General features: G+C 42.8%; 10 protein-coding genes across 11 annotated transcripts in view; 6 read left to right on the forward strand and 4 right to left on the reverse strand.

Moving 5' to 3' along the window:
• LOC126562565 (D-aspartate oxidase) overlaps positions 1–26,426 on the reverse strand; it is a 199,821-nt gene that overhangs the window by 36,312 nt on the left and 137,083 nt on the right. The gene's annotated exons all lie outside the window — the stretch shown is intronic.
• On the reverse strand, positions 620–2,052 carry LOC126560811 (U3 small nucleolar RNA-interacting protein 2). The gene is made up of 2 exons (XM_050216761.1): positions 2,002–2,052; positions 620–1,936 (listed from the first exon to the last, which is right to left on the reverse strand). The coding sequence occupies exons 1-2, from the start codon at positions 2,050–2,052 to the stop codon at positions 632–634; spliced, it is 1,356 nt and encodes a 451-aa protein (XP_050072718.1). The 3' UTR covers positions 620–631.
• Positions 4,337–6,189, reverse strand: LOC126562040 (proton-coupled folate transporter-like). Its single transcript, XM_050218452.1, has 3 exons — positions 5,955–6,189; positions 4,578–5,826; positions 4,337–4,505 (listed from the first exon to the last, which is right to left on the reverse strand). The coding sequence occupies exons 1-3, from the start codon at positions 6,187–6,189 to the stop codon at positions 4,424–4,426; spliced, it is 1,566 nt and encodes a 521-aa protein (XP_050074409.1). The 3' UTR covers positions 4,337–4,423.
• On the forward strand, positions 8,895–10,678 carry LOC126563623 (proton-coupled folate transporter-like). Its single transcript, XM_050220268.1, has 5 exons — positions 8,895–9,082; positions 9,156–9,413; positions 9,497–10,140; positions 10,203–10,549; positions 10,627–10,678. The coding sequence occupies exons 1-5, from the start codon at positions 8,917–8,919 to the stop codon at positions 10,676–10,678; spliced, it is 1,467 nt and encodes a 488-aa protein (XP_050076225.1). The 5' UTR covers positions 8,895–8,916.
• LOC126562139 (proton-coupled folate transporter-like) lies at positions 12,684–14,527 on the forward strand. The gene is made up of 5 exons (XM_050218567.1): positions 12,684–12,834; positions 12,896–13,340; positions 13,420–13,745; positions 13,815–14,298; positions 14,368–14,527. Exons 1-5 carry the CDS (start codon positions 12,684–12,686, stop codon positions 14,423–14,425), a joined length of 1,464 nt encoding a protein of 487 aa, XP_050074524.1. The 3' UTR covers positions 14,426–14,527.
• Positions 15,006–26,426, forward strand: part of LOC126562960 (charged multivesicular body protein 4b) — a 130,014-nt gene continuing 118,593 nt past the window's right edge. Inside the window, exons 1-4 of one of the 2 annotated variants that reach the window (XM_050219567.1) lie at positions 15,006–15,193; positions 15,301–15,478; positions 15,567–15,826; positions 16,025–16,093. In XM_050219567.1, coding sequence (XP_050075524.1) covers positions 15,013–15,193; positions 15,301–15,478; positions 15,567–15,826; positions 16,025–16,083 — 678 coding nt within the window. In that variant the 5' untranslated portion in view covers positions 15,006–15,012 and the 3' untranslated portion in view covers positions 16,084–16,093. Of the gene's footprint in view, positions 15,194–15,300; positions 15,479–15,566; positions 15,827–16,024; positions 16,145–26,426 lie in introns of those variants that run through there. The other variant, XM_050219565.1, reaches the window with a different exon arrangement.
• Positions 17,071–17,537, forward strand: LOC126560812 (uncharacterized). The gene is made up of 2 exons (XM_050216762.1): positions 17,071–17,079; positions 17,139–17,537. The coding sequence occupies exons 1-2, from the start codon at positions 17,071–17,073 to the stop codon at positions 17,535–17,537; spliced, it is 408 nt and encodes a 135-aa protein (XP_050072719.1).
• LOC126563430 (U6 snRNA-associated Sm-like protein LSm6) lies at positions 18,218–19,735 on the forward strand. The gene is made up of 2 exons (XM_050220075.1): positions 18,218–18,331; positions 19,587–19,735. The coding sequence occupies exons 1-2, from the start codon at positions 18,241–18,243 to the stop codon at positions 19,733–19,735; spliced, it is 240 nt and encodes a 79-aa protein (XP_050076032.1). The 5' UTR covers positions 18,218–18,240.
• Positions 19,983–20,986, reverse strand: LOC126563446 (uncharacterized). Its single transcript, XM_050220092.1, has 3 exons — positions 20,957–20,986; positions 20,178–20,263; positions 19,983–20,100 (listed from the first exon to the last, which is right to left on the reverse strand). The coding sequence occupies exons 1-3, from the start codon at positions 20,984–20,986 to the stop codon at positions 19,983–19,985; spliced, it is 234 nt and encodes a 77-aa protein (XP_050076049.1).
• LOC126560813 (uncharacterized) lies at positions 24,117–24,908 on the forward strand. Its single transcript, XM_050216763.1, has 3 exons — positions 24,117–24,137; positions 24,215–24,388; positions 24,762–24,908. Exons 1-3 carry the CDS (start codon positions 24,117–24,119, stop codon positions 24,894–24,896), a joined length of 330 nt encoding a protein of 109 aa, XP_050072720.1. The 3' UTR covers positions 24,897–24,908.

A 26,426-nucleotide genomic window follows, 5' to 3' on the forward strand; every position in this document is an offset into this window, starting at 1 on the left:
TGTAGCACCGTGATAATTGACGATTGATTTATTGCTAAAGTTAGATAATTTCATATAAATTAGTAAACGAAACTTTTACTCCTACCCGCCATTGCCACTTGCATTGATTCGGTTATATCTTCATGTGTGTGTTAATTCAATTCATGTGTGTGAATTCAAAATAAAATGTTAAAAATAAATCAGCATGTTTTAGGAAAAGCGCTGAAAGAACAAGAAAGGTAGATAGTAACTATGTCTTAAATGTTCTAAAAAAAGAGTCCACCATAGGCCGACCAGCCGTACTGTATTTTACGGAACGGTCCCATTTTTAAAACAAAAAGTTGATGTCCCGTCGTATCGTCGTCGTGAATGGTTCATAAAAGTCTCGATGCAATGACTAGAAAAGGTTCAAAATAAATTGAACTAACGTTCTTAAATTTAAAACCTTTTCTTATTTTGGTCAATTTATATTTTGAAAACTAAAGAAAAGTTTAATATAAATTCCTGTCTTCCTTAAAATTACTCCGCTATGTCCAGTTTGTTTCATTACTTCCATCTGGTCAGCCCAAGTTTACCAGCAAGTTTTTCTCCAGCGCATTACAAAAAAACGGTTCAAAAGGTTTGCGGAAGTCTCCATTTGTATTGTGCATCTTTACAAATCGATAGATAACGGAATCATGAGAACCTGATTCTTAGTGTTTCGCAGCGTCCACCAGCGCCCTAGCCGGTGTTCCTGTCCAATCGCCACCACCAGAAACCGCCCATCGCTGGTAAACTCGATCGCGTTCACAAATCCCTCGACAGGAATTTGCAGCAAAGGTTGAATTGTGTGCCGTTTGTTCACGAGCTTCCAGACGCGCACCGTACCATCGCAAGAACCGGACGCAACAATGTCCGAGCTGGCCAGGACGCCCACCGCACTGATCCAATTCGGATGACCGACGTCTTGCTGGCCGTGTGCAAACTTGATGCGATGCAATGGTTTCTTTTTCCCACTGCTCCACAGCGAGAACGTTCCCTCCACCGAACCGGACACGAACAAATCATTACTAACAAACTTAACGGTGGAAAAATCTTCTGCAATTGAGTTAAACACAAGCTGCGATTCTTCTGCCACCTTCCAGATGCGTATCGTTTGATCCATGCCACCCGAGGTGACGATACGTTCGAGCGAAAGTGCATCAATGCCCGACACCTGGCTCTGGTGACCGTACAGCGTCTCGATGTACACCATCTCGTCCAAGCTCCACACCTTCACCGTTCGGTCCGCGCTGCAGGAGAACAGTTGGTACGAGCTTTTCCTAAAAACAACTCCCGTAACCGTTTTCGAGTGTCCTTTGAGCGTGTTGCGCTGTATCAAGCTAACACCATCGAGCACCTTTATGTCCTCCGTTCCGTCCGCCACCGCCAGATACTTCATATCGTGGGACACTGCAATCGAGTGTATGACGCTATTTTTCGCCTGGAAGTAAGCCGTTCGTTGTTTCGATTTTACATCCCATCGCACGACCCAACCACTCTTGCAACCCACATACAGGAATGCATCGTCATCCGACAGGGCACAACAGGTTGGGGATAGACGTTGCTTTTTCCAGTGAAACGAGACAGCTTCGGTTAGCTCGTAACCGGTGTACTTGCCGCCCAGTGTACGGTGCGATTTGCCCGATGCACTGAGAAAGGATTCTTTCAGTGTGCGGGCCACACCACTGGCAAGTTCGCTTTCGTCCGCGTAATCATCACGTTCCTGTTCCTCTTCCTGCACCTGACGCAAATACTGCTTGGCCAAACGAATGCGTTTGTCCTGGGTGGTTTCGAGCGCTGCCACATCATCGTCAATTTCGGGTTGTTTCTGTTGCTGTTTCTCTAGCTCTTCATCACTGTCGATTTCTTCATCTTCGTAGTCCTGGCGGGATGTTTTGCTGGGGATGATGCTCTCTTTCGGAGCGCCCTTTGAACGCTACGAAACGAGTTTGCCAAGTTTAATAATTTTCCAGAGTGAAAAAGATTAAGCGTGATGCTTACCTTGCGGTTGAACTTTTCGTTCTGCTTGCGACCGGCTTTAAACAACGACATTATAAATCTATTTCATCCACTATCCGACTTATCGACGCAAAGAACAACAAACCCGCATGGTTTGGTGGAGTGTACTCGTTGACAGCGCATTGTTTGATTGCAATGGTTAAGCAGTGTTTAAACGGCAGGCGATGTAAATGGCTGTCGGAATGTCGGAACATTTTGTCGGATCAAGGAGCAGGGCACATGGTTATTTTGAAAATTACAATGGAATTTGACCGCTTTTTCTACAACACAATCAACATTCTCGTAATAAATATCATGCATAACAATTTTTACACACAGCGAGCAAACCGAAATTTTATAAAATTACTCCTTCAAATGAGAAAAATCATCCATTTTTGTTTTGTTGCTCGTTGGAAAAAAAAACGAATAATCGGTGAAATTGAGCAAAAACACTTTCTGGAATTCTAGTTATACGGGGTCAGAAATGCTAGACCGAGGCTTCTGGGGACTGTAGTGCTAAAGAAGAACGTTTTCTTATATGCTCGCAGGCGTCATTTGAACTAAGCTGTGCCAATCCGAGTTTATGATGTATACGAGACAAATTCAACTTCTCATTTTCGTTCTATTTTGAAACAACCACAATCGTAAACTTCCCACTTCGTCTTGGCTTAAAGGTGTATTAGGTCACGCCGGCCATTGAATGGAATTCTAGTAATGATGAGCTGGTTGACCTGAACTAAACGGGTCGTATTCTCAATTCCAACGAGTTCGGGACGACCCGTTGGTGCAACAAACCATATGCAAATTCGAATTGTTGGATCGGATAGACCCTTGGGTTCGGGTCCAGTTTGGTAAGAGTTGTATTTATATTTTTTCATGGGCAGATATCAACTCAAGCCATCACCAACGAGTCCTATCCCGGCTTCAAATAGAACATATACGCCTGAACCGTTCCTACATCCTCCAGTCCTCCCCTTTGCAGTACATAAATCCATAAATCCAATCCTCCACTTTGCAGCTCTTGTCGGGTTGACATCACCGTTCTCCACATCCTCATCGTTTGCCATGAATACACGACATACTGAGTCACCTGCCGATTAGGCTTCGATTTTGCGACAATCCTATCACCCGACAAAATGGTACAGAACCTCATTATTCGATTATTAGGCATTAACAATTTATATAGAGAAATTTAAGTAAGAATTTAATCTTTTTACTAGCAATAACCGCAAAAGTTTTAAATAATAGATAATCCTCCGTAATCCGCAATAGTTTTGCATTAGTATAAACCACTTTTTGGTGTACAGTAGAGGGGCAAATGTAATCTCAGAAACTCAAAGCCTCTACAAAAAAACGAAAAAAAAACTCTTTGTGACTTATTAATAACTATATAAGACCATTCCCCGGAGTGAGGACTGACTACCCAATTAATTACATAGTTATTCTCTCTCTCTCTCTCTCTCTCTCTCTCTTTCTCTCTCTCTCTCTCTCTCTATCTATCTATCTATCTATCTATCTATCTATCTCTCTCTGTCTCTCTCCACTTGGCATTACGCCCTGCTAGGTCATGCCAACCATTGAATGGCTTACTAGACTTGTGAATATCACGTAAATGGATAGTCAGTCCTCATTACGGGGGAACGGTCCGGACAGGATTTGAACCTCCGTTCTACCATGTGAAGATTGGTATCGTGGTTGCCCTACCACCGGAACGCCTACGTCTAGTCTTCCTAGCGAACAAATCTTCTGAGAGATCTGAAGAATTTTATTTTATACGGAACAGAATTTAACACGCCATTAGCCTCCTGATCCTGATGTTGGTACTGCCTGCACTTTGTGCCCTGTTTATGAAACCATGGTCGGTCAAATATGGTCGTAAACCATCCATGAATCCATGCGGATTCGTCAACGATTAATTATTTACATCTTTTTTTCAGTTCTTCCGCATTAATGAAACATTGAAACGAAATAAACTCGTTCAAAGAGGGTTTACTTTATTCTGTATTTTACTTTGACATTAATGGTTTTTGGCATAAAGCTGCCCTTTTACTTTTATCTTGATTCTGGGTTGTCATAACGAAAAAAAAGACAAACACATTACACGTGTTGTTCCGTATTGGAGCGGAAAATTGAATGAATTTTGTGTTACCTTAATGATATGGTAACACAATAGGCTTGAATGTTGCTTGAATTAACTGTTTTGCTGAATTTGTTTATTCTATTGCCTTTGTCAACTTACTATTAACATAGCAGCGGAAGTATGTGCCTAGTGGTATTTGTTAAACACATACACCTTCGTCGCTCTCAATTTTAATACTTACTTACCCATCACATTTGTAAAACATGACGTACATTAACTATTATTTATTAGCATGACTAGGAACATTCCGGGGACACATGGCGTGGCTTGGCACGTTCACGTTTTTCACGTTAATATTTCGCTATCTTGTGTAAACAGCGGATCAACCTGAGCTTTCCGTCGCTTACGCAGCAACACCGCAATAACTCTGTGCGATAGAAAATAAATGCAATTAGAACAATGCGCTTAGATTTGCAACAGCGCGTACGCATACACTCACCCCACCAGCACGACGTTCAAAGAAAATATTCCCGACGACACGAAATTAAATACCTGCGGGGACGTTGCAACGGTCGCGTTGTAGATGTACGTGAACAGTGGTGCCGAAGCTAAGGAAACGGTATTTGTCATAGCCATCGCTATCGAGTAGAATTTAGCAATTTCACTCGACGGTATAATGGACGAACAGATGGCCATCAGTGCTGCTCCTTCGGTAGCCTTAAGCGGTGTAATGCCGGTGGCCAGAAACAGTTCCCATCCCTGTCGGGCGAGACCCTTGATGAGAGCGTCCAGCGAATAGTTGAGGACGGAAAGCAGCGCAAGCCAAATGTCCGGTAGCTTTAGCAGCGTTTTAAGCACCGATATACCGATCACGTTGCCCGCCACGATCGATAGCAGCTCCACTGCCTGCCAGATGGTAAATTCCTGTATCGTCCAGCCAAAGCGGCGTCGCGTGTAGAGGAAAAATACTGTTCCACCTCCCGCACCCAGCACCGTTATCACGCCGATTGAGATCGTTAACCATACGATGCCACGATCGTACGATGATCGTTTCTTGAAGAACGTTCGAAGCAACTCACACAAATGGCTTAACCGGAAGATTTCGCGAACCTGCCGATGTACCATGCTTGCATCCGGCTTGATGCTATCCTCGAGACAGAAGTACAGAAAGGCACTGCTGGCAGAAACGGTACCAGCCGACAGGAAGAACATGGTCGGCACGTTGGTCCACTGCAGGATGAAGCTGCTCGACAGTAGCCCCACGAAAGCGCCGAGCATGGTACACGCCTGCAGGATACCTATCCGTACGGTACGATTTTCCTCCGTCGTCGTATCAGTCAGGTAGCTAAAGATGGCTGCCATCAGCACGGTGCTACCACCCAGCACTGCGGCCGGTATGTGCGCCACTACGTAACACCAAGGATCCACCAGGAAGTGTTTCGATAGGAGCGACAGTATGCCGATCATGACGTACGTGGTGATGAAGCCCACTGACGGAACAATCATGGCCGGTTTGCGGCCATATTTGTCCGACCATGGTCCCATGAACAGAGCGCAGAGTGCAGGCAGTACCGACATCAGGATCGTGTTTACCATCGTGATCTTTGCCGCATATGGTTGCACGATCGTCTCCAGTTGGGCTACATCGGTGGAGTTACTTTTGGTGCCCAACTGGGCACAGAGCTCTCGATCATAGCCGAGCGTAACGACGCACGACTGGTAGATAATTTGGTCCGCAAGCACCACCCCTTTAATGGGGAGAGAAAACACGGCCACAATGAAAGTAGGGCTAAATTCGCCAAGTCACAGCCGTCAGATGCTTTGAGTTGATAGAACAGCGATAAACACAATCGGGGAAATTAAAAGGCGAACTTACCTGACACACTGAGTCCGAAGCAGAGCAATACCAATATTGGTTCGAACGTGAAGAATCGATCGGGTATGCTGGACACTGTCGCTCCACTGGAAGAACAGGTGGATGAAGCGGCCGTTGCTGCTGGTGTTGCTGATGATGATGCTGCCATAGATGTTGGTCTGGGCGCTGCCAACAGCGGAGTGTCTTCGTCGCTAGTGCGACCATCCAGACTGGGTCTGCGCATATCACTTCTCATCGTTGGCACTAATCCTGACCCCTGTCGCCCTACCACCTTACCCCAGCACACAAGCAAAATTCGGATTAAACTACTGAGGGCGCAAACTCAGTTTTTTTGGTCACCCACACTCACGTCAGGCTATAGGGACGCGTGGACACACTGCTTTATCGCACTCTAATGCGCGCCTAATTATCTTTCCACACAAACGTTGCCGTGGCGCTCCAGCAGCTAGACAGACTGATAGGGGTTGAATTATGACTCACACCGACGCACGGTAGCGTATTTTCGCTATCACATGTGGTAGCATGTGTGCGAACAGGGGAGCACAACAAAACGGTTTTTTCAACCAGCTAAAACTACACTCACTGTGCGCGGGTTACTACGGCCTCCGCAGCTGGTGGTTGTGGTGGGTTCTGTACGAAAAAGAAAGCACCCGATTGATCAGCATCTCAGTTGAAAGTGACGCTACGTACGTACAACGACACACTGGTGCACGTAAGGATGCTGTAGCGCGGTACATACCTTCGGCAATCGTTATCGATATCGGAAACTGTTTCACGTATAATCGGAGCATTAAACACTGTTTGTGTACACTTATTTCCCCATGGCATGGCACACTGTTGCCGGAAAAGCGTGGGGCTTTGATGTTAATGATAATGTGATTGCGCAGCGAGTTAGTGACGCGAGCCTCTGCTTGAGTTGCGCGTCCGTACGACTGGCCCGATCGTGTGCTGAACCTCTTCTAAGGTAACCGAGTCCGAGTCATAATTGTACTATCAAACCAGCCAAAGCCAATCTATCTAGCAAACACGCATCAAAACAATGCTCTCGAGCGATATCGATGATGATTTGTCACCTGTTCGTGCTGCGATGGTGAATGAATCAGAGTCAGAGTTGTGAGATGGAAGGGGACGGGTGGCACGATAGCGACTGGCGGCCAATCATACCAATTATAACCCCACCAGGATGAACTTGGGGCGATAACGATGCACAGGTATGGTACATTGATTGTACAGACCGCCACGTTCTCTCTAGCATGGCCGCACACAAATCTGTGCTAGCGATCCGAGTGGCTTCCCTGATGCTTTCCATTGTTTTCGAGCTAATGGAAATGGCTTTGTGGGACTGTGGCTGGGAACTGGCGTTGATTTAGTTTGTGTTATAGTTGCTGTGATGCAGTGTTTCACACGTTCCGGTGATACGGTGATCAGCCTTATCTGCTTGCCCGATTGTCGCACATTCAAATATAACCGACATCCCGAGAGAGTGCAGATTTGTAATCCTTTGATAAACTAGTTAGAGTTTCTTCAAACATTACATTACTATTAAACAAAGGACAGGATGGTCTTTAGAACGTTACGGTTACTGAATGTGTGAGTGGGACTTTTGAAGCGAAGTATCCGTGAATTACGTATGTGAAACTCGTTATGTTGGTTTCACATTATTTACTTATGTAGACAATACAGGGCTGCTCGATGGTGAGGCGACAGGTGTGCTGGTCTTCAAACGGCAAGAATAGCGTTCAATTTCCATCCAGAGTTGAACCCACCCCGTAGTGAGCACTACGTGGTATCAGTAAGTCTAGTAAGACATTAGATGGCCTTAGAAGGTGGTTAAACCAAGAAGAAGAAAAAGAAGCAACATTACACGTCCAAATCTCGTTTCATCCTGGTCCATCTCATCGACGTGTCTTAAAATCAGGTCAAGCGTTTAATTTCAAAGAACTCTTGAGTAATTTTCGGTAGTAAACCTATCAGCTATAGCACTGACTTTGGATTCTAGGTGGACGAAAAAACTGACGACATCCTCCCTCAAGTGCATCAAATTAGGCTCGCCAAGCTCCAGTCGATCCGGCATGTGATGAGAACGGCACCAAACCAGTGGCAGATTTAGTTGCTCCAAGGCTCTAAACAGAGTGGAAGTTGTGGTTCCCTATTACAATGGATCTGCTGATCGGGACAGTAGCGGATCATACTGTTTGGAGGTCCTAGGCGTAGTTTTTTTTTCTCTTTTATTTATAGAGGCTTTGAGTCTCTCAGACTAGATTCCTCTCTAGGGCTCTAGACGGCTGCCTGCAATACTGGGAGAGGAGGTTGGGAGGTTCTTTTCACTTGTCATCTAGGGCCCTCTACGGCCGCTTAGTCCGCATACCCATAAACCCACCACTGCACCAAACCATTCAACCTTAAAAATCATTCAAGCCATCCTTTGATGAATTTGATGAGTCCACCAGGAAGTCATGGGTAAATGAACAGGGAGACACTGGTGAACGATCGAGAGAATGTTTGAATGCTTCGGTAAGGTATGTAAGCGATGATAGGTAAGTAACAATACAAAATGATCAACCATTCTTCAAGCCATTCATTCCTCCTAAACACATTCATAAAAAACGTAGTAACAGAGCAGGAAATTACTGCCATTATTTAAACGAATTATACAATCTGATAGAAGTGAACCACAGAGGTACTGGCTTTTGGGGTCATATGTATTGCTTTCCTCCTAACTCCGACTCCATCCAAGGCAATAGCGTATGAAATGATCTTTACACATCAGGAAATCGGTGCAAAGTTTGTTGTTGCTTTCGTATTGCTCCCAGCCGATATCAAGAAAACAAACAAAAATCAATCGACCACAGAAGAATGTGTGGCAAGATTTTGATAACCTACTCCCAAGGCACACTCTGGCATAATAACTGCAACTGTGATTCCACGAGTTCTCCATGGAATCAGTGGCACAGTGATCACCATGGAAGAAGGACGCTCCGATAGTGTGTACTCCAGCGGCGAAGAGGATCTGTTCGCCAAGCAGAGTTTGATGCGGTTGCGAAATGCAGCTCGCTGGCGCGAACAGGCTCAGTACATTAGTTTCGAACCAGCGCTGCTAATTTTCTGCTTTGCCATGAGTATATCAGGTGGGCTTGGGGGAGGGTTAAGTGAGTCTGTAGAACATCGGTGGATGTATAAATTGTCCTGTATGTCCTGCAGAAGTCGTACTGGCGAACCATATCATTGTGCAGACGTGCATCGTTGAAGGGTTCGATAATAGCGACTGTCAACTGCTCAACACGGGCTCAAACTCATCCCAGCGGGAATTGATCGAAATGAAGGTGCAACCCATCGCGGCCAACGTGACGATGGTGATAGTGATAATAAAATCCGTAGTTCCAGCCCTGAGTGCGCTGCTGCTCGGTGCCTGGTCCGATCGATACGGCCGAAAACCGACCGTGCTGATCGCGAGTGTTGGTGCGTATTACACGTTACAAGATGTGAAACTTCCGTCAAAAGGATCCTTCAAATATCGTACTCTACTCCCATTCAATTTGTAGGAGTATTGTGTTCCTTTCTGCTGCTGACGGTTCTTGCGTTCCTATCGATGCAGGTCACTGTGACCCCGTGGTATTACACCGTGGCTTATCTTCCGTTTTCTCTGCTGGGCGGTATGACCGTGATTACGGCTGCCGCGTTCAGTTACCTTTCCGACGTTACCAACGAACAGACTCGCACCATGCGCATGGGCTTCATGGAAGCGTCCATGATGGCCGGTGCACTGTTGGGATTTCTTTCCAGCAGCTACATCTTGGAGTGGTTAAACGTCGCGGCTACCTTCCTGATCGCTACCGTGCTGATCGTCCTAGCGATCGTGTACGTTATTTTCTGCACCGAGGATAGTATCATTCTGAGCAACAGCAACAGCACCAGGGAGAAGCTTTCCGATCTTTTTTCGTGCGAACGGATACGGGAGCTTTTGGGCACCTTTTTTATGCGCCGGTCGGGATATGTGAGGGAAATTTTGTGGACCATTGTACTGTTAACGGCCCTGACCGAGTTGGCCGGTGGCAGTGGTGGTGTATTTTATATGTTTACGAGAAGAAAATTTGGATGGGATTTGAAACAGTTTAGCTACTTCCAGTTTACCGATGTGCTTATCATCATTTTGGGTAATGTGATTGGAATTCCGATACTGAAACAGGTGAGGATTTGCATTTGAATAGAGAAAGCTATTCTAATTATTGTTTTCATTCCCCTTTGCAGCTATTGCACTGTTCGGATACTACCGTTGCCATCGTATCGATCGCCAGTTACGTCGTTGACTCACTGATCATGGGTTTTGCAAGCAGCGGTTGGATGCTGTATCTGGCGATATCGATTACTGTGTTAAAGGGAACCGATGGTGCCGCACTTATGACGATTTGTTCCACCATACTTCCTGCAGGCGATATGGCCAAGTTCTTTACTATGGCACTATCCTTGACCGCCATCGTACCACTGCTATCGGCACCGCTGTTTACGTTTGTGTACAACAGCACCATTCAATATGCGCCGGAAATATTCAACTTTGTTGCTGCCGGTTTCTTCGGTGTCGGATTGTTGCTGATGTTGTAAGTATCGGAACGTACAGATAAGGTTTTGGAAATCATTTTTTATGCTGAAATATATTTTTTACTATCGATTGCAGCATCATTACGAATCTCATTCGTCGATTTTATCAGCCAGAATTATTGTTGTAGTTAGAAGCGATCTTCAAAAAGAACTAAATTAAATCAAATTTTTGGTTAAATTTTTTCGACCATCTACTTATTACATAATTTATAATTTTGGGATTGTTCTTACATTTTTTGAAACAAAATATTATAATAAAATTTATCTTTATTTCAATTACCACCTGCCCGGATATGAATTTGTATTTTTATTTTGCAATAACTTTTAATATTATGGAACTATCGACTTAAAACTTTTGGAACGCCTAAACAGATTTTTGGATTGTTATGAAATACATTTTTAGTTAAATTTTAAATTTATATCCCTATTTTCATAACCACCTACCCGGGTAGATCATATATTTTGTATTTTTTCGTATTATAAAGCTTGTATCCTTTGATCTACTTGTCGTATTTGCATGCATTTTTCGAGAAAGAGGAGACTATTTGCTATTAATTTAGCAACACTTAATTGAGAATTTTAAAAATTCTTCTGCTTTTTATTTTTCACTTCCAAAGTTAGTTATCTCCTTGCATCTAAGGTAAGCAATTGTTCGTAGAACACAGTTTTTGTTCGAAAATTGGCAACCTTTTTGTTGTAAAACTTTTTTATATTTTGTTTAAATCAGCCGCAAAAAAATCTTATGTTAGGCTTTTGTAGTGTAGTATAGTGGAATTAGGATATGACTTGAAATGTCTCATACTGATAAAATTATACTATATTTTTGCATAATCTCTCCCTTTTTGGCTTTTTTAATGACTAATCCATTTCTTGGTAACTAATCGCTTTAATTTGCAGCTGAATTGTCATTTTTCCATAACTGGAGCTTGTTTTGGAAGATATTCAGATGCATGATCTGCATATTGGTGCTGGTGAAAATACTTTTGCCAGTCTTCATTTACGCATGCCTTGTGTAATTAATTGATTTATAGAATGATTATCCGACACTTCTCACTAATTTTTATTGTTAGTTTAAATTAATTACTTGACTTTGTAAAAAGAAGTAACAACAGTATGCTGATTGTGATGATTATTATTTACTTTTTAAATTTACTTAATGAAAGATGTAGGTTCAATAAAACAGTATATGCATTTCATACAAAAAATATGTTTATCGCTTGATAAGCTTATGTAAATATAGTTGTTACAAGCTATCAAACCAAAAAAAAATAGAAGAAGTTTTTTTACCAATTATAAACTAACTTTTACTGATTAGACAACAAACAGCCTCACCTTTATCGAAATTTTCATGTATTTTCATTAGCTTTCCTGGGAAACTGGGAAAACATCCATACAAAATACCTACCGTGAGTGAGAAGAACATGCTTACTATAGTGAGAAGTGAGATTTTGTGACTACGGGAAAGGTTTAAAAATAAAACGGGAAATGATTTTGTTTTGTTTACATGCACCTAAGCATACGGACACACCTGTACGCCGATCAGCTGAGGCTTGTCAAAAGGGATTACAATTCTGTTTCGCTCTCGATGTTGTTTTGACCGTACACCATCTCCCCCACCGGGTAAAGTGATATTGTGCAAAATCGTGCGTTGATAAGGAAAGGACAGAGCAATATTGTATTAAAACATCAACAACAGGGTAGCAGCATTACCATCGGCCTTCTCCACGCTGGATGGTGGTGTTGTCTATTTTACTATCGCACACTACTTTCACGGAAGGAATGCGCGTAAATCCTACTGCAGCTATACTTCTATCAGTATTGCAACAGCGGTTGAGTGTAGAACTTGTCACCAACGGGACAAGCATCAGTGGAGCAAAGCGTTTGTTGGAGCGTAGTTAACGCTTGGCATCTCTTTTGTATGTTTGTCTAGTTATTAGAAGAGTTCTTTGTGTTTCGTCGAGATGCGTCATCCATCGATGGGCAACAAATGTGTAATCAGCTATTCTTAAGAACGGAGAGTACCAAAACGATCGTTAAAAATCCAAGGTTACGTAGTGAAAGCAGAGCTTAAGTTACTCACAGAAAGAAAAGCATATATGTTCGAAGTTAGTTGTAAGGGGTTAGCTGGTCAAGATGGAGGAAGATAATGGAAACAGATCCGAAGAAACTCCGGTGGTTGGTCGTGTGACGGAGCAACAAACGGCCCCCCTGCTGGAGCGGAAGTATCGTTATTTGATACTAGAGCCAGCCGTGCTTCTGATATTCTTCGCTTGGAATGTTTCATGTAAGTAATTGTGCTTTAAATGTTGCGTGCTTATTGTCTAATACTGCTCCGTCCTTTTTAGCTGCTGTCTTCGCAAACCAGATCGTATATCAGACCTGTACCGCCGCCTTTGGAAAGAACGAATCGCTGTGCGATCAGCTCGGTACGGAAAATGAAACGGAAGAGATCCAGCAGCTAGAAAAAGCGGTCCAACCGTACTCGGCCAACATTCTGATGGCAAAATCGTTAGTCGAATCGATCGTACCGGCCTTCTGCAGCATGTTCATTGGACCTTGGTCCGATCGTTTCGGTCGGAAACCGGTGATAGTTTCCTGCTTTACGGGTGCCTTTCTAACGTACGCCATTGTGGCGTTTATCAGCTTCCTGTCCATGTACTACACGATCAACCCGTGGTACTACGTTCTTGCCTCGATCACGACGGCCGTGTCCGGGGGAACCTGTGCACTGATTACGGGAGTGTTTTGTTACATAGCCGATGTAACTCATGAGAAAAATCGTGCTACAAAGTAAGTTATTTGTGTGCTGTTTTGCTTATAATTAATCGCTTAATGACCGGTGGTGTTGTATTTGCTTTTCGATCGATAGAATGGCTGTGGTGGAAGCGGCTCTATTCACCGGCCTATTGGTAGGAACGTTGAGCAGCAGCTTTATTTTGCGTTGGACAAACGGTACCACCGTGTTCTCGATTGCAGCTGGAGCAGTATTTCTTGGCCTGATGTACATCATATTTTACATCGAGGAAAGCATCAAACCGAACGAACTGAGCGAAACGAACAGCAAGTTTCGGGAGCTGTTCCGGTTCGATTTAGTGTCGGAGCTTATGCAGACCTGCTTCAAACGGCGACCGAATTACGATCGTTTAATCATATGGTTGGTGATTTTGGCTCTCGGTGCTAACATATTTGCAATGGGTAAATAGGAAATTGTTGAACCGATCGTTAAAAACGTTAACAAATTTTACAAACTTTCCTTTTTTTCAGATGGATCTCAGACAGTGTTCCTTCTCTTTTTACGAGAACGCTTCGAATGGACGGTTAAAGATTACTCGTACTACGATGCAGTCAGCATTGTGTGCATGATTTTCGGCAATACAATCGGCCTGTACGTTATTCGAAAGCTGTTTAACCCATCGGTCACCGTACTGGCCGCACTCGGGTTTTGCTGTTACGCAATCAACAGTACAATCCATGGGCTAGCGTCGCAACCTTGGCATCTGTACATGGGAGTAGCGATTTGCTTCATGAAGGGTATTGCGGGACCAATGAGTAGGGCCGTCATCTCCAACACGGCACCACCGAACGATATTGGTAAGATTTTCTCGCTGACAACATCGATCGAATCGATCACTCCGCTGTTTTCGGCTCCCCTGTATACGTTCGTGTACAAAAGCACCTTGTCGTGGTATCCGGGCGCATTTAACTTAATCACGGCCACCATGTATTTTACCTGTTCGTGCCTAATGATGTAAGTAGAGCATAACATTCCATAGAACCGTGTAAAGTTGCTCTAACTCTTGGTGTTTTCTCTTTGCAGATTTGTTAGAATTTTTCAAAGTATGTACCAAACAACTACATACACGTCGATTAATTAAATAAGAAGTGTGGCAAATATTTTATACACAGCTCTGTATATACTAACACACTCACGGGTTATGGTACCACTTACACGAATCTGTTAAGATATTTTGGAATGTGATAAATAAATTATTCTAATAAAAAAATGAATAGGTGTAATAATCAATATATTCCGTATCATGCAAGAGCATACGAAATACCATAATACAATGAATTAAGCTTAAAAATTTAATTTTCTAGAAAGAGTCTTGAAAACAAGACATTCCGATTACTATAACAGGAGGCGAATGTAGTCTCCAAGACTCAAAGCCTCTATAAATAAACGAAAAAAAAAGGATTACTATCACTGTTCCTTCCAGTGTTGCAAATGTCAAACTGACACTATACATGGCTGCCAGGCAGCTAACGTTTGGTCCAACCTCTCCCACCTTGACATTGACTTTGTGCTCGACAGATGACGCATTCGTCAGTCGTTCGGGAAATCGTAGAAAAACACAAGTTTCTTTCTGTTTAGAATTTGTTATTTATTATCTGTGATTGCTATCACAGCAAGAAGTGTTCCCTCTCCGATAGCCCATCTAATAAGCAGACAAACAGAGTGAAAATGAGTTTCTTCGGAAAGTTATTTTCGGGGAAAAAGGGCGAACCAGCGCCAACCCCGAGCGAAGCGATACAGAAGCTGCGGGACATAGAAAATATGCTCACAAAAAAGCAGGAGTTCCTAGAGAAGAAAATCGAGGTCGAGATAGATACGGCGCGGAAAAATGGAACCAAAAACAAACGAGGTATGTTGTGGTGTATGTGGGTAGTGCTTTCTGTTTGCCGTATGGCGTGGTGTTGTCGTATGGTCAAGCCAAGCATGAGTCATAATCGCGTTCGGTTTTGTCAACAGCGGCCATCCAGGCACTGAAAAGGAAGAAGCGATACGAGAAACAGCTTCAGCAGATTGATGGCACACTATCGACGATTGAAATGCAACGGGAAGCTTTGGAAAATGCGAATACAAACGCAGAAGTACTGAAAACGATGAAAAAAGCATCCGATGCGCTTAAGGTTACCCATAAGGATATGTAAGTGCATTGGCATTGAGTTGCTGCTGTTGTGTCGTTTTACGTTCACCGGATCCCATGAATGACACTGTCCATTTGTCGCTTGCAGGAACATTGATGATGTGCACGATCTGATGGACGACATTGCCGAACAGAACGATATTGCGAACGAAATTTCGAATGCCGTATCGACTGCCGTTGGTTTCGGTCAGGATATCGATGAGGATGAGCTGGAGAAGGAGCTGGAGGAGCTGGAGCAGGAAGAGCTCGACAAGGAGCTGCTCGGTGTACAGCCTGAAACCGACGAACTACCAGAAGTTCCCTCCACTGACTTGCCTGCCAAGGCCAAAGAGAAGGAGAAAAAGAAAGGTAACTTTTTTATAAGTCGATTCGGATTTTGTGCAATCGGCATTTTCCACTTCATTGGGCTTTACGATATTGGGTGGTTTGCTGCAATTGCAAGACGTCCTTTCCGGGGGTTGGCGGAAGCACTTGAATTAGCGGAAATATCTCGCAAATAATATTTAACACAATCGCAAACTAATGTTCACCATTATTTCCCATTAGCTGCCGTCGCCGAAGAAGACGATCCGGACATGAAGGAGTTGATGTCGTGGGCAAACTAACTTCTGACTGGTTCAGGGGACCTATGATAACAACCAGAACATATTAGTGCACTGCAAACAAAAAAAAAAGGGAAAAGTCTTCTTTGCAGTCTACTTATGTTAGTGATTAATTTTTTGTCATACAATCCACTTACATTTATGATTTGCGTTCGTTGCTACAGGATGAAATCCGGGTTAAAAATGGTTTCGTCCTCAAAGTGTAGGGTAAAGTTGCGACAATAGAACAAACGAGAAAAAGCACTTCCTAACGAAACAGTCACATTGAGTTTAAATTTTATGAGTTTATGCTTCGCGTGCCACGCCGCCGTACCACGCAATTTGCTTTCGTTCTCTATTTTCCTTTGTATGTATTGCAATCAGCCAGTGCAAAGGCGTAGCTGAATATGCACAGGAACAGAGTACCAGAATAGAATGCTCGTAAAAGGATAAGATCGGATCGGAGCAATGCGCGACGCCTGTGTGCGTTTATTACAGACGACGAATGGATAATCTGTTTGAAAAAAAAAAAAACAAATTTCTGCAAATAAAATATAATAAACAGAACGCGTTCCATGCCGTTACGATAGGAACATGTTGGACAATTTATTGATGCTCTAGAGGTAGAGTCGACGCTGAAGAATGGTGACCCATATGCTTGTGACACAATACTTTCCTTAACCTTGAAACTTGAGACACAAATTCGGACAAGCATTTCATCCACCGTGGGTTGGAGAAATGCGCGATGCAACTAGTGTTGAAATAGAAACTTTCAATTCCATTCATTACGTCACGTACGCGCAATGACGGGACATCGGTGGACATTGAAAGTGGGGTAGCATCATGACTACCTGATTGAACCCGTTGAGCATATTAATTAGATTGAGTTTTATAATCTACATTTTCCTTACGCCAATGATAGCAGTAGACAACAGTTGGCTACATGTAGAGCTCATTTCAGTACTTGAATCGAAAGCGATAAGTTGCCATTTTTACTAACTGGTGATTACAATGAAATTAGTAAGTGCTGCAGTGAAAGTAGTTTTATATAGCAAAAGTGATGTGCTTATTCTTTCATTTTACAGATTGTTTGCTGGATTGTCCTCTTGACCGTGGCACAACAAGTGTACAGTTTCTACAATCCATTTGATTACAATTTGAATCTTCAAAACTTTGAATACTTCAAATATCCTCCTCCGCATGGCAAAAGACTACCTCCACAGCGTGGTGATGCGTCCGTGGCACAAAAAGCAATAGCGGTTGTGACCTATTTTCACAATTTGATTGCCGGACATCCTGTGCAGGAAATGCGATACTATATCCCGTTCGATCCTAATCGTGCAATGCAGCTGCGCGGTGCTTATCAACGGCAGTTTGGATATCGTGGTGAAAATTTGATCGCCCTGATCGGCAACGGGTACTCGCCACAGGCACTGCGTCATTATGGTGCGATTGGGAAGGATTTTGGGAAATACTAAATGCATCGTTCGTGGTTTAGATTAGCAATAAGGTTATTTATTGTAAAGGATTGCTGGAGGGAGTAGAATAAAATGCACTGATAACTCATATCGATCAACAATACCTGCTGCTTCCTACTTGAATCTGTCCTGCATCTTCGAAAATAATGTGTTATACCATGGGTCACATTCTGATAAGCTGTGAAGTCGAATAAAAAATGGGGTTATTGTTCTATATAATATAATAAAGCTAACGCTGCTTTTATGTAGTACCAATGAATGAAAATATAATAATGATAAAAATACAAAATAAATTTAAAAAAATCGATGAAACTTTTCGAACATCGTGACCTGTGGCAAATGTCAAATAATGTGTCAAATTTTGGCTTGGCAATTCCGTTGTTTACAATAAACAGCAAAAGACCGCACTTGGCAAACAAAATTGGCTGCAGTTTGTTGTAATTCATCGTAAAAAGGTAAGATTCGTGGTGGAAATCTTTTCAAATTAATAGTATGTTTAACGACATTATAATAACGAGAGTTTGTTTTTATTCGTTAATATATGTTGATTGTTGAATTGATTCTCTTGTTTGATTAGGATCTGTACCTCTGGCTATTGTCGGATGTACAGTAAGGGTCGGCACATAACGACCGTTCAGCATTTTGCTTTAAATATAGCGTGTAACGAGTATTAAAAACAGTTCGTATTTTCCACAGAATCGCAATGTCTCGTAAAGAAGCGCTATCCCAATTCATTAACCAGATTCATGGCCGTCCAGTTGTCGTGAAACTAAACAGCGGAGTCGATTACAGAGGTAAGAGGTCTAGCGACACAAGCGGGCTGATTTTCATACGACAGAACCCAGTATCGATTCTCGAACAAGAACAGCTTTTCCGTACGCTAGTCTATTCATATTTATTTATTTATTTAATTTATTTTGTCTGCCGCATGGGTTACACAAATTATTCTGATTAACGAAGGAATGCTAAGAAAAAAACAAGGAAGTTAACATAGCACACGGATCGAGGACACAGAGACATTGTAGTCGAACAGGTGATACGAGCTAATGAAGTCTGAGAGCGCTCTAATAAAAGGTTCGTTTGAACCGTAACGCGTATGGCGGCACGGGATGTTTAAAGGAGGCCTATCACATAGATAACGGGATGGGGCGTAAAGATGGATAGCTGATAGAAGGGAAGGAACATCCAGGGTCATGGGAAAGGAGGCTTGCAATAAAACAGGAACGGAAGTGGGAATGTTGAGTTTCTATGGAGTCTAACCCAAGAATTAGTAGGCGACGTAGTCCAGAGTGGATCGGACCCAGCAACAAAAAAAAAAAGCCCTAAAGGCAGAGAGGGTCGGAGGAAAGTCTGACAAACAGATCAAAAGGTTCATTGGACTTGACAATAACATGGTTCATATATATATGGTCTGCCCAAGGCTTAACTAGCTTACACACTTAACCTTAACCTTCTACCTAACCAAACAATATAAAAACAACTGTGCCATAGGCGAGGGGATAGGAATAGAGGCTAGACGAGAATAAAAAATGGAAATGGATAGTTTGAAGTCGAAGAAGGCAGAGGAACGACGGGAGCAAGGATTTCGGGAGGGAGTGTAGAAATGGATAAGGCAGAGAAGGTCAGAAGCATCGATCTACCTAGTAGAAGATCCGCAGCAAATAGAGCCTGAGCTTTGACACGTCGAAGGAAGGTTTTGAGTCAACATGGGCACCAAAATCATGGACAGTGCATACACGGTTAAGAGAGGTCGAATTTAATGAGTACATAAAAATAACTGGACTACGGGAACGGTAAAACATAGACATAACTGGGCACTTTTAAGGATAAAGAGCAAGAAAATCCGAGAATCACCAAGCTGACAAGAGGTTAAGGAGTTTTTGCAGAGAACCTAAAGATAAGAGGCAGAAACTAATAACTATATCAAGCCAATCAAGACAAGAATGCCCAACCAAGAACGGCATGACAAGACCTGTCGATGTTATGGTTGCAACGAAATAGAAGAAGATACCTATCGAACTAAATGTTTTTTCCTTTGTCTTTACCTAGGTGTCCTTGCCTGCCTGGACGGATATATGAACATTGCGCTGGACCAAACGGAAGAGTACGTGAATGGGCAACTAAAGAACAAATACGGTGATGCCTTCATCCGTGGTAACAATGTACTGTACATTTCTACGCAGAAGAGAAGAGTGTAGAGCTGCTCAATCGTGAAAAATAAAGAGCAAATCAGTGTAAAAACGAAGGTTTTATTATTTGGTAACATGTTATTTTAATATCTTAATATAAGTTCACCTCCACGTCTTAAGTAATAAGTCGTTTTGCATTCCTGATCATAGTTCTTATCCAAACGAAACAATGAGAAGGTATAGCGTGTAACAATCGCGGACTAATGCGATATGCCACCCATCAACAAAATCTGCCGGTAAAGGGCAGGGACTGGGCTCAATGAATGCCATCCAAAGGCGAGAAGCTTTTGTACTGATACAGTTCCGGTCCTCCATAGCCGTAGAGCAGTTTTCCTTTTCCATTTTCATCGTAGTAAGGGTACCTGTACTTTGGCCTGGTAAATAGACAAGATGGAAATAGTGATTTTGTTTTACTTCTATCGCAATTAGAGTAACAAAAATAAATTCTTACCTTTCAAAATATTGGAAATTGGGAGCTTTGGGTTGTAGGGTGGCTTGTGCGACAGGGCAAAGGACTGCAAGCACGAAGGCCAGAATCTGTAAATTAAGATAAACGTTAGTTAATAGTCTTATTTTTTAAACCTTAATGTGCAATTTGTTTGGGCTATTCGGAAAAGTTCTTTAAAATTATTTTGAATTGGAAATAATATTTAAACAATAATTTTAATTGAATCAATTCAACAGATTTGCAACGTGCGAGGCTTTAAACAAATATTTAATCAAACGCAAAGGTCACAAGAAACAAATACAGCCTTCCACCAAATGGCTTCGTCTTACTTCACACTCATCCAAACGCAAATAGGCGCGCTCGGGCAAGCCATACCACCGCCCTCGAACACCTTTACACGTGGTTATGCAACACTGGCGTTGCTGTGGGGTGGGGTTCGGTGGGGGATATCGCTCAAGGAAATCTGCAAACGTGCAGCACTGCAGGTAAGCATCACTGCCGATCGTTTGGACGACTCCATGTAAAGTTATCGCACCGTGAAGCCATCCACGGTACAGTTCCAGGCTCAACGGTAGTTTCGACCGCATTGCCTTTTTGTTTATGAACTGTCCCCGTTCTGGAATATTCGGCCACTTTCTAGCAGCCCGGCTTCACCTGGTTGGATCACTTACAAGGGCGTAACACTTTCCCGGGACCCAGTTCAAACTACGATTAGTCAGTCAGTCTACGAGACCGTTCGGCTCGGTACAGTTCGTTAATTTCTCCTTTTTCCGCATACGTACCGTAAAGCACAATGCAACACACTTATGCATTTTTGTGGTTGCTCTGTGAGTGTGAAGCTCTTGATTTTTTTGCGCGAAACAATTTTTGATTCCTGGGGCGCGAAACAGTTATTCAACTCGGTCGGTACCGTAGTTCGCACTTTTGGTCTGGAATTGGAAGATTAACAACACACAAGTCATCTAGGCGAATGGGATTACGATTCAGAAGGAGCTTCAGCGGGTTTTGGGGCAACCTTCGCACTTACTCTCACTCGCACACAAACAACACTCGCTCACACCCGAGGTAGGTCACACAGTTTTTTTTTTGGGTACGCAATTGAACGGTTAAACCCGTGTCCGATGAGCGAACGTCAACAGCAGCAACCTCCGGCACGTAAGACTTCCCACCAGAAACTGAGTGATGGGGATGGATCGTCTTGAAGTTCCGACGGTAGTTCAGGTCGTTCGGCACAAGGGTGGTCGCATTTCGAAGATAGTGTGGCAGAGGCGAATGCCGTACAGGGAGGGTGGGAGCATAGGTCGATCAGAAGCGTCGTGTCGTGTGCGTGGTACTTTCGGTTTTTACCACTCCGCGAGATCTTGGAAGGGAGGGTTCGATACGAAGCGAGTGTTGGGTTCGTGCGCTGCACGATCGTCATGAATATGGTACTGCTGGAGATCGTGCGATCGATCCACCAAAGATATATTTAGTTAGTTATTTTATGTTAAATGCTTTTGAAAAATAATTCACGAAAAGACTTTCCTACGAAACAATATGAGAGTAATTTAGCAATGATTAGAAAAATAAATTTAAAAAAAAATTAAATCTCGTATGTGTGTACGTAAGTGACGAAATACATACAAAAGTAAGACCATTTAATGAAAATTTAAATTTTCTATTTAAATCTTAAATAAATATTAGTAAAACGAAAAGAAATTTCTTCCCTTTTCGATATTCAAAACACAACAAACAACTGGGCATGACGGAAGCAATGCTATCGGATCGAGACGATCGTCAACAACATCGGTAAAATGTTTTCCAGTCCAAAATGGGAAAGCAAGGGGCGGAAAGTGAAAGTAGGAATTGATGCTAGTGCATACTACACACAGCGCGATCGCGATCGCCGAACTAAAAAACCACCCATACAAACGCTTGCCTACTGCTGTACGAGTGTGTCTATCGATTCCTCTTCGGCTCAGCTTATGCTATGCGCCCCCAGCACGCCATGGTACGCTTGTTTCGAGAGTGTAAGTTACACCCTTCATCCAACATTTTATTCTTGCAATTAATGCACTTTTGATGTGGCGGGCTTTATCCCCAGCGGCACAACGACAGAGTGATTTGGATGGTATTGGTGCGCCGATCAAGTGCGAGCGCTACGAAAGAACTGGTCGTACGAGCAAGCGACGAACCTTTGAACGCGCGAGGATTTTTGTTTTATTTTTTATTCTTATAAGCGCTTGGTAAGACATTGCTTTAAAAAGTGGTGCTCTTGATGATACGACAAGTCGAAAAACGTGATGACCAGCAGGTGCTTAGCTTACGCACGTGCTTCAGCAGCCAGTTGTATGATCTACGCCGTGATCGTTGCTTGCTCACCATTCATTTTGGAGGCTGAGCTCATATCCAGTGAAGGTTAGCGTTGAGTTTGATTGTTTTACCATAAGCGAATGCAATTAAAGATTTAAGGTACATGTAAGTAGCTTCGGAGGATTAGCAGGAACCAGATGAATAGATAAAAAGGATCCAATAATGTATGCTTTAAATCAACAAATTAAATTTCGAAACCATTAAAGACAATTTTTGAGAGTAAATAACTTTCATGTCTTTCACGATCAAATAGACGACCTTTAACTAGGTTTTAATTTTTTTTTCTTCCCCTGACCATGTCTCTCAGCTGAATGTCAAACAATTAATCATCCAAATCATTACACAAAACACTAAACGGCAGGCGTGCAGATGGTAAGGTGAGTTTAAGGAAATGTGAAGCATCTATACCATTACAAGGAGGGCATCGGTTTGTGAGCTTGTGACACAGATCACATGCGAAGAGCGGTCGTAGGTCGGTTCAGGGTTGAACGAGATTCGAAATAAAATTGCATCACCGTTGAAGGCGATTCGAAGTTGTTGTTTTAATTATTTTATCCTAGTCCGTTTTTTTGTGTGAACCGTGTAGATGTTTTATATTTTAATAAAAAAACTTTATAAATATACTATCACAACTGCAATTTCATGTGCACTTTTCATTTAAATTTACAAAGCTTTAAGTGTTTTATAATAAAAAAATCAAAAGATAATTTATTTTGTATTATTTATTCATTTACACGAACCGGACCACTTACGTTACGTGTGACTGTTTCATAAAAAAAATCTCTATAAGCTTTGCCAAATAATTCCGGAACAAAACGTCTCATATCTACAACAATTTCATCGTTAGTGGATCTCTCTTGGGCTTTGTAAAATTGGGTCAAATGTTCAATTGCGATCATCACACTCAATGCCGAGTGTAGGTCACCTAGTGCCTAAACAGCCCAAACCATCGATCGAGTGTCCCGCAAATAGATTCAGTTTTTTCCTGCTGTTGGTTCATCATCTTTCATGGGGCTGGCATCGGTTTGGGCTGCCGTATGTTACGGGCTGAAGATGATTTAATCGTCTGCCCCACAATCAAGCGAACCGTAGCGTGGTGCAGTTCGCTCGTTCGCAGCCAACAGTAGGAGGGACTTTATTGGGCTTGTTCCGCGTACGCATTCAACTGTTTGTTGGGTTTAAGCTGTACAGGGAAGTGGATTTCGAGGAAAACTCCGGTGTGAATTTCCTCGTCGTTTTTGTATGGTTAGACGATCGTTTCGTAGTGCGATCGTTGGCAGTGTTGAAGTTAACAAATCCAATCGACCGGTTTCGGTGCAATGCAGCTCGTATGCGGCAGGTTGCATTACGCTTGAGAACGAAAACAAGCGAGAGTGGAGCTCTGTGTCTGTGGCGGTGCGGAATTTCCACCCTTACTACGATCGGTTTGTCGAGCTTACTAAGACTGGGTGGGAGCACTGAACTAAGATTTCGAGGGTGTACTACTGGCAAGAAACGATTACGGCTCCACAGTACGAGCTTTATGTTCTGTGTGTGTGGTTTGTTAGTTTGTGTTTCGTACTTTCTAAGGTGCAAAGTTGTAGCAAAACCATGACCAAATTAGCTATTGCTGTAAGTGCTACAAACGATGGCTTGGTTTAGCCTATAAGAAATCGTTTTTATAGTGTTTTTCTTCATTTATTATGTAGATGTGCATAGTCATTCTATTGGCGTCGGTGGAACATCGAGTTGAGGCAACCGTGGTAAGGTTGTTGACGGATTTTATCCAAAATAACGTCGCAGGCATTCCGCTGATTCACAAAACGGAGGAGTATGACTTCGATCCGGAGATAAGCAAAAAACGAAGAGAGCTATACTATGAGGTTAGTATCGAGAAGAGCGTAAGATATGTGAGGTTTAGTGAATATAACTAGCTTTGACTTAAAGTGGTTCAAGTTGTGGCCGAAGTGCTCAGCTGCATCTTGTGTCTTGTCTTATTATATTGCGTAAGCTTTGACGCGGCTCAATACCTTCACATCCAGTACCGGTTCGTGGTAGTTAGTGAAGATCAGGCTGGAAACGACTGATCATAGACAATTTATGCGCATTTCGCTTGCAAATTGCGTGAACAGTATGTGATTAAACGAGGTGTGGTTAAGTACTGTGGCTGCGATGTGTTTAGCTTTGATGATGATCAGTTTGAACACTTGACACATGCAGCCTACATGATCCTCATCCAGTGTTGTATTTTTCCAGCTTCACGGATACCGTGGCGAAAAAGTGATCGAACGGCTTGGTCTCGGCATCGATGGCAAACACCACGAGCGACTTGCCTACCAGCAGCAGCGCGACGAGGGACATCTGCAGGGTCTTAACTATCTGCAACCTTAGAAGGAATCCAATTTTGGAAAAGAGTCAAACAATAATCAATCTTCAGTGGAGGTCATATTTGAAACTCGCTTACGTCCTAGTGATATTTGGTGCCTTGTTGTGCGGCCATCCGTTGCATCAGTGCGATTTGCACGCAACACGCTATAACTATTTGTGAAAATTAACAAGGTTGTCCAAAAATTGTGACTAGTAAATGAGATTTTTTGTGCACAGGTTGGTTAAATAAGCTACAGCGTTATGAGCGAGCTCAGTGAGTGAGGTAGAGGGATGATATTTTTCTGTTTAAAGAACGATTTTAAGAGTTTTGGAACAATTTATTGTAAGTGATTAAGCAACAACACGTGATAAAGGAAAACGATTAATAAAAAGAAAGAAAATAATTTTATTTTCCCCTCAAAATCGTCCTTCCGTTTAAAATTGTTTAAAATAATAAAAAGACCCGTGTAAAGGCAAACGAAACATTAATGAAGTGCGTGCTCGTACCAGCTTGGCGACGGGGTCAGAGCAAATAGTGTGATCTCTTCGTACTGCAGCAATTAATTTGGATTGAAGTGAAGCATTAAGTTAATTTTAAATTTACCAGCCCAGGGAACAGTTTTGATTGAGGTGCTTAACTCCCGCCCACTGTTCCTGCTCCCCCCGCACACCTTCCGTGGTGTTCCGGAATTCATCCTACCGCAGTGTACCGAGGTGAATAAGCCAACCAACGGCAAACAGAGTGGAGAGCTAAAACAAATTTTAATTAAATTCTACCTTCTATCGTCTTTTTCAGCGTTATCCACCCGCCAGCCAGGATGGTGGCGTCACCGGCATTTTCGTATCGGTGCTCATCGTCACCGGGAAAGCGGCCACAAAATCAAACAGATTGGAGAAAGTTTAAAAAATGGCTCTCAAACGCCAAACACCGACCCGGCTGGCTCGGCGCGAGCGGAACCGGAACATCTAGAAGATAGGAGAAAAGGGTTTCGCTGCTTCCTTTGATACCATTCTACGTATATACCAATTTTGTAGCCAGAATGTACAAAAGCTGGCGTTGGACAAGGGACAAGTAACCTCGTGGGGCAGCAAATGGCGCGCCGCGTTGGAAAACGGTCATGTTGTGCACGTGAAAGTTGAAGCTGGGATAATTTAGGTATCTAAAATCCAGCTGAAACTAAATAAATTGCACACGAATTACCTGTCCCTCTCGCCCTTGGAGGGGAGCAGAAAGAAGTCTGCTATGGCTGTAGAGGATACGCAAAGCGAGGATCAAAGGAGCTCCGGATCGTGGGTTTTATTTGGTGGTTATAAGAACATTCTTCAGCAGTTTTGTTTTATAGAATAATTAATTTTATTTTCTGTTTATTTTTCCCGTTAAATCACGATCAAGCTATACAGTGCAAAGGCATGGAATGAGCTGAGGTATTTTGTGAAAATATACTTTAGGAATCATCGAACGGTGTTTGACCTGCGAATAGTGACTTATTTATGTGTGGATGAAAAGGAGGCTATTTTGGGAATGATCACACTTAAATTCAAAAATGTGGAACA

Source organism: Anopheles maculipalpis, chromosome 3RL, assembly GCF_943734695.1.
Source record: "Anopheles maculipalpis chromosome 3RL, idAnoMacuDA_375_x, whole genome shotgun sequence".
In the NCBI taxonomy this organism is placed as follows: domain Eukaryota; kingdom Metazoa; phylum Arthropoda; class Insecta; order Diptera; family Culicidae; genus Anopheles; species Anopheles maculipalpis.

What these genes read in the sequence shown, in the direction of transcription:
- LOC126560811 (XM_050216761.1), bottom strand. Translation starts at nt 2,052, where the DNA reads ATGTCGTTGTTTAAAGCCGGTCGCAAGCAGAACGAAAAGTTCAACCGC. An exon ending in ACGAAAAGTTCAACCGCAAG is followed by an intron (nt 1,937 to 2,001) that starts GTAAGCATCACG and finishes CTCGTTTCGTAG; the next exon opens with CGTTCAAAGGGCGCTCCGAA.
- LOC126562040 (XM_050218452.1), bottom strand. Translation starts at nt 6,189, where the DNA reads ATGAGAAGTGATATGCGCAGACCCAGTCTGGATGGTCGCACTAGCGAC. An exon ending in CTTCGGACTCAGTGTGTCAG is followed by an intron (nt 5,827 to 5,954) that starts GTAAGTTCGCCT and finishes TCCCCATTAAAG; the next exon opens with GGGTGGTGCTTGCGGACCAA. An exon ending in TTGAACGTCGTGCTGGTGGG is followed by an intron (nt 4,506 to 4,577) that starts GTGAGTGTATGC and finishes TCTATCGCACAG; the next exon opens with AGTTATTGCGGTGTTGCTGC.
- LOC126563623 (XM_050220268.1), top strand. Translation starts at nt 8,917, where the DNA reads ATGGAAGAAGGACGCTCCGATAGTGTGTACTCCAGCGGCGAAGAGGAT. An exon ending in CGTGCTGATCGCGAGTGTTG is followed by an intron (nt 9,414 to 9,496) that starts GTGCGTATTACA and finishes TTCAATTTGTAG; the next exon opens with GAGTATTGTGTTCCTTTCTG. An exon ending in GTCGGATTGTTGCTGATGTT is followed by an intron (nt 10,550 to 10,626) that starts GTAAGTATCGGA and finishes TATCGATTGCAG; the next exon opens with CATCATTACGAATCTCATTC.
- LOC126562139 (XM_050218567.1), top strand. Translation starts at nt 12,684, where the DNA reads ATGGAGGAAGATAATGGAAACAGATCCGAAGAAACTCCGGTGGTTGGT. An exon ending in CTTCGCTTGGAATGTTTCAT is followed by an intron (nt 12,835 to 12,895) that starts GTAAGTAATTGT and finishes CGTCCTTTTTAG; the next exon opens with CTGCTGTCTTCGCAAACCAG. An exon ending in TGCTAACATATTTGCAATGG is followed by an intron (nt 13,746 to 13,814) that starts GTAAATAGGAAA and finishes CCTTTTTTTCAG; the next exon opens with ATGGATCTCAGACAGTGTTC.
- LOC126563430 (XM_050220075.1), top strand. Translation starts at nt 18,241, where the DNA reads ATGTCTCGTAAAGAAGCGCTATCCCAATTCATTAACCAGATTCATGGC. An exon ending in CAGCGGAGTCGATTACAGAG is followed by an intron (nt 18,332 to 19,586) that starts GTAAGAGGTCTA and finishes GTCTTTACCTAG; the next exon opens with GTGTCCTTGCCTGCCTGGAC.
- LOC126563446 (XM_050220092.1), bottom strand. Translation starts at nt 20,986, where the DNA reads ATGCATAAGTGTGTTGCATTGTGCTTTACG. An exon ending in GTGTTGCATTGTGCTTTACG is followed by an intron (nt 20,264 to 20,956) that starts GTACGTATGCGG and finishes CTTAATTTACAG; the next exon opens with ATTCTGGCCTTCGTGCTTGC. An exon ending in AATTTCCAATATTTTGAAAG is followed by an intron (nt 20,101 to 20,177) that starts GTAAGAATTTAT and finishes TCTATTTACCAG; the next exon opens with GCCAAAGTACAGGTACCCTT.
- LOC126560813 (XM_050216763.1), top strand. Translation starts at nt 24,117, where the DNA reads ATGACCAAATTAGCTATTGCT. An exon ending in TGACCAAATTAGCTATTGCT is followed by an intron (nt 24,138 to 24,214) that starts GTAAGTGCTACA and finishes TTTATTATGTAG; the next exon opens with ATGTGCATAGTCATTCTATT. An exon ending in GAAGAGAGCTATACTATGAG is followed by an intron (nt 24,389 to 24,761) that starts GTTAGTATCGAG and finishes GTATTTTTCCAG; the next exon opens with CTTCACGGATACCGTGGCGA.